This window comes from Pan paniscus, chromosome 5 (genome assembly GCF_029289425.2).
Source record: "Pan paniscus chromosome 5, NHGRI_mPanPan1-v2.0_pri, whole genome shotgun sequence".
Classification (NCBI taxonomy): Eukaryota; Metazoa; Chordata; class Mammalia; order Primates; family Hominidae; genus Pan; species Pan paniscus.
The window spans coordinates 173308652-173312914 of NC_073254.2; the positions used below are offsets into that span (position 1 = coordinate 173308652).

Consider the following 4263-nt stretch of genomic DNA (forward strand, 5'->3'; position numbering starts at 1 on the left):
AGAGAAGCTATTCTTTAACTAAAATTCTACACATCATACAAATATTTACACATAAGAATTAACAGGGAACCCTTCCAAGGGTAACTTCTAGGAGCTTAAAGACTCAATGTTTCAAGGAGAGATTACTAGTCTTCTGTCTAACCTGCAGATACAGCAACTACTACATCCAAGATTAGGGCACGCACATCTAAAGAGATCCTCAGCATGTTGGGAGACATAAAGTATTAGTAAGGTTTTTGGACTTGGAGCCAGAGAATGAGATTTGAGAGGGCAGAACTTGAAATGCTTTATGTTTTCTACAGAAAAAAACCAGCAGCATTAACTTCATTTAGAAATTTGTTAGAAGTTTAGATTCTCAGGTGCCATCCTAGATCTACTGAATCAACATCTTTGGGACTGAAGCTCAGAAATGTGTTTTAATAAACACTCAAGGTGATTACAATGCATTATAAACTTTGGGAACCACTGTTTCAGAGAAGATAAGTTGTTTTTTTAAAATTTATTTATATTTTTATGAATGTAGTTTTATTAGAGACAAGGTCTCACTCTGTCACTCAGGCTGGAGTGCAGTGGTGTTATCATACTCACTGCAGCCTTGAACTCCTGGGCCCAGGTGATCTTCCCGCCTCAGCCTCCCAAGTAGCTGGGACTGCAGGTGGGCGCCAACATTGCTAGGCTAATTTTTTTTTATTTCTGTAGAGACAAGATCTTGCTATGTTGGCCAAGCTGGTCTTGAACTCCTGGCCTCAAGTGATTCTCCTGTCAAGGCCTCCCAGAGCGCTGGTGTTAAAGGCATAAGCCACTGCACCCAGCCAGAGAAGGTAAATAGTACTAGACATGAGTCCTATTCTACTACTTCTTAACCAGCTTACCTCGGACCAGTCAGTCAACCTGACTGTTTCTACTACCGTACTGAAAACTATGAATAAGATTTTTATATTGACTGTCTCAGCACCCGTGCAAATGACTAATGAAGTAGAAGTCAACATCACATCTCAGATCATAAAGAGCAAACATTAACTTATGGGAACAATTGAACAGATTCAGGAAAGCAGATGCTGAGTTGAAGGTGCCGCAGAGCAACCAATAGACACAGGAAGCAAGGAATTCAGAAAATTCTTGTTTTAAAGGACATGGGATTCCCCACCCTTGCTGAGACTAAAAGAAATATGGATTTGCACGTATTCAATGTGACAAGAAGCAGCTGAAAAATGAGTCCTAGAAAACCCTTCTCATCCAACAACCTGGCTTTACTCCTTCTGATTACCCTCCATCCCCAAGGTATGAGGATCTTAAATGGAGAAATTGATCTGCTTTGTTTGTTCATCTATTTATGTAAAGAGGATAGAGGATGTTATACTAAAGATCTGCATAGCGCAGGGATGGCAATGAGCATCTAGATGGGGAGATAGAAGGAATCACATCTCAGAAAATCTGAGAGAAGCTAAAGCCGATCAGAAAAGATTCTGAACTTTAATCTGGCCCTGAGATTTCCGGTTAAGAGTCCAGAACAATAACAAAACAATATGCACCATTCTATGAACATCTACTATATTTTAGGCTTGTTACCTGCTTTTATAATAATCAATTAATCTATTTTCACTTTAAATTAATGGCCAGAAATCTCCAATAAGCAACTAACGTTGTCATGAAATTTGAGTAAATTTGTAGACCATTTCATGTCTTCTAATTTTTCCTCAAAATTTCCATACTCTCTCATTCTCCCATTCCCCATTAGCTGATGAGCTAGTCTCAAATGTCATTTTGGAAATACAGACTATCAGAATTGAAATTATTCATCTTCCACTACAGGATCTATCCACTTAACTATATCAGAACTTACATATCCTGCCTTCACTCCTGTAGAAATGGATGAGGTGAAATATTCATGCTCCCAGGGAAGACCCGTTCTTGATATCCTATTGTCTCTTTCCTCCGCAAAGACTTCACACAGCAATTACCTCCTCTCTCTCCTTCACCTGCTTTCTCTGTCTGCTGGGTCATTATCATCACCACACCAATATGCTCTGGGATTTCTCATTTTGGTCTCACATTTCCAGTATTCCATTTATCTTCTTCTTCTTCTTTTTCTTTTTTCTTTTTTTTAAAAGTAGTTAGCATTTAATGAAACTCCCTCCATGCGGCTTCAAGCCACCAGGACACAGGCCCCCCCAACACTCTTAATCTTCTCCTCAGCTCTTCTGCTGAAGAATTTGGCCTTCACGGTGACAGGCTGCTTTGGGAGCTTTCCCTTTCCCAGAACTTTGTAGTAGCCAGATCGTACCACATCAATGATGGGAGCAGCCCCAGTCTTGTTTTTAGCAGCATTCACCCGTGTCTGTTCACTGACCAAAGTCCACAATTTGTCAAGGTTGACAGTTGGGCAGAAGCTCTGGTTCCTCTTTAAGTGGTAATGCTTCATACCAACTTTCCCAAAGTAGCCTGGGTGGTATTTGTCGAAGTTGATCCGGTGGTGATGCAGACCACCAGCATTACCGCAGCCGCCGGGGTGCTTCCGGTGCTTGCCTACGCGGCCGTGGCCGTGGCTCACGTGGCCCCTAAGTTTCCGGGTCTTCCTCAGTCTGGATGGCATGTTGGCAGCCCAGACGAAAAAAAAAAAAACTATCTTCTTCTTCTTGAGCAATATTTCTAGAAAGACTTGAATAGGAGTTAAGACTTTTTTCAACTCCTATTCACACTTTAAAAATATAAATCAATATTCTTTTAGTAACACAACGAATAGAAGTCAATTTCAAGAAAATCAGAATGCAGAGGAACAAGAGAAAAACTATCAATAATTTCACCACTGCAACAAGTTCAAAATCTGCTATATGTTCTTCCTTTTTAAACTATTTAATTTATAATTTCATCAGGTAGTGTATATACATAAAAATTTAAAAAAATTAGAGATGAGGTCTTGCTCTGTCACCCACTCTGCAGTGCAGTGATGCGATCATAGCTCACTGCAGCCTCCAACTCCTGGGCTCAAGTGATCTTTCCACCTCAGCCTCCTGAGTAGCTGGGATGACAGGCATGTACCACCACCTATGGCTTATTTATTTACTTATTTTGAGACAGAGTGTCTCTCTATCGCCCAGGCTGGAGTGCCGTGGCACAGTCTTGGCTCACTGGAACCTCCACCTCCCAGGTTCAAGCGATTTCTGGCTAATTTTTGTATTTTTAGTAGAGACGGGGTTTCACCATGTTGGCCAGGCTGGTCTCGAACTCCTGACCTCAAGTGATCCACCCGCCTTGGCCTCCCGAAGTGCTAGGATTACAGTTGTGAGCCACTGCACCCAGCCTGGCTCAATTTTTCAAATGTTTTTCAGAGACAAGGGTCTTGCTATGTTGCTTAGCCTGGACTTGAACTCCTGGGCTCAAGGAGTGCTCCAGCCTCAGCCTCCTCAGTAGCTAGGATTTAACACATGTTCATAGTTTTAAAGTGCAAAGACACTGGGATGAGAAAATACTTTCCACCCTGCTTTCCTCAGCCTCGTTTAAGAATGAAAGAGTGAAGGGCTGCAAAATGGCAGCCATGAGATAGAACTTCTATTTATTTAGAGTCTTTATATTTTTACGCAGAATTCTTTCTTTCTTTTTTTTATTTGAGATGGAATCTCGCTCTGTGGCCCAGGCTGGAGTGCAGTGGCGTGATCTCGGCTCACTGCAAGCTCCACATCTGGGGTTCACGTCATTCTCCTGCCTCAGCCTCCCCGGTAGCTGGGACTACAGGTGTCTGCCACCACGCCCTTCTAATTTTTTGTATTTTTAGTAGAGACGGGTTTCACCATGTTAGCCAGGATGGTCTCAATCTCCTGACCTCATGATCCACCTGCCTCAGCCTCCCAAAGTGCTGGGATTGCAGGCGTGAGCCACCGCGCGCCGCCTTACGCAGAATTCTTTAAAAAAAATTTTTTTTTAATTATTTTTTTTATTATGCTTTAAGTTTTAGTGTACATGTGCACAACGTGCAGGTTTGTTACATATGTATACATGTGGCATGTTGGTGTGCTGCACCCATTAACGCATCATTTAACATTAGGTCTATCTCCTAATGCTCTCCCTCCCCCCTCCCCCCACCCCACAACAGGCCCCGGTGTGTGATGTTCCCTTTCCTGTGTCCATGTGTTCTCATTGTTCAATTCCCACCTATGAGTGAGAACATGCGGTGTTTGGTTTTTTGTCCTTGTGATAGTTTGCTGAGAATGATGGTTTCCAGCTTCATCCATGTCCCTACAAAGGACATGAACTCGTCATTTTTTA

General features: G+C 42.2%; 1 protein-coding gene across 1 annotated transcript; it reads right to left on the reverse strand.

Annotated features, from left to right (window-relative positions):
• Positions 1-649: 649 nt before the first annotated feature.
• Positions 650-2814, reverse strand: LOC100976536 (large ribosomal subunit protein uL15-like). Its single transcript, XM_055114252.2, has one exon. It carries the CDS (start codon positions 2591-2593, stop codon positions 2147-2149), a length of 447 nt encoding a protein of 148 aa, XP_054970227.2. The 5' UTR covers positions 2594-2814; the 3' UTR covers positions 650-2146.
• Positions 2815-4263: the final 1449 nt, after the last annotated feature.